Here is a 616-nt window from a genome sequence, read left to right as displayed (position 1 = left end):
GGGTCGCTTCGCCCCCCCCCCCCCCCCCGCCGCTACCTCCAGCTCCTGCGTCTCGCACTGTTCCAGCAGCTTCCTGAAGCTGAAGGCGTTTTCCGCCATCACCGCCACTGGCATCTTCCTGCCCGGGCCGGCGCCACAGCCGCCCGCCGCTTCCGGCCCAGAGCTCTCGTCACTTCCTCCCACACCACTGGCGAGGAGTGGGAACCAGGTGTCGCAGAGCCGCTCTTGCCACCCCTCGGCTGCTTAGGAGGACTCGAAACTTGGAGGGAGGAACGCTCCGGGAGGGGGCGGGGCCGCACTGCGAGCCAATGGCGCAGCTGCCAGCCCCGCCCCGCCCAGCCCAGCTCCTCTGGCTGCTCACCTGAGTCGGTGGAAGCTGTGGGGAGATTCCAGCAGGGTGGCGGGCGCTTCTCGTCTGCGTGGCTGACTTTATTTGGGAAGGTCAAGTAGAACACATATCTATCTATCTATCACAAACTTTGGTGACTAACCTAAGCAGTACATAGAGCGCCCCTCTCCACCCGCGCCCCCAAATGCACGTACGGTACAAGTCTTGCTGACCTGAATCCAGATGCAAAGGACAAAAGATACAGAAATGATTCAAAACGAAATCGCC

The 616-nt window shown here is 62.0% G+C and overlaps 1 protein-coding gene across 2 annotated transcripts in view; it reads right to left on the bottom strand.

Annotated features, from left to right (window-relative positions):
- COPS8 (COP9 signalosome subunit 8) overlaps positions 1-232 on the bottom strand; it is a 20,510-nt gene extending 20,278 nt beyond the window's left edge. The window contains exon 1 of one of the 2 annotated variants that reach the window (XM_006032251.3): positions 37-232. In XM_006032251.3, the coding sequence (XP_006032313.1) occupies positions 37-114 (78 nt within the window). In that variant the 5' untranslated portion in view covers positions 115-232. The remainder of the gene's footprint in view (positions 1-36) is intronic. The other variant, XM_025213904.1, reaches the window with a different exon arrangement.
- Between the last annotated feature and the right edge of the window lie 384 nt (positions 233-616).

The sequence above is a fragment of the Alligator sinensis genome, unplaced genomic scaffold, assembly GCF_000455745.1.
Source record: "Alligator sinensis unplaced genomic scaffold, ASM45574v1 scaffold1003_1, whole genome shotgun sequence".
In the NCBI taxonomy this organism is placed as follows: Eukaryota; Metazoa; Chordata; order Crocodylia; family Alligatoridae; genus Alligator; species Alligator sinensis.
This window is presented reverse-complemented; position numbering and strand designations above follow the sequence as displayed.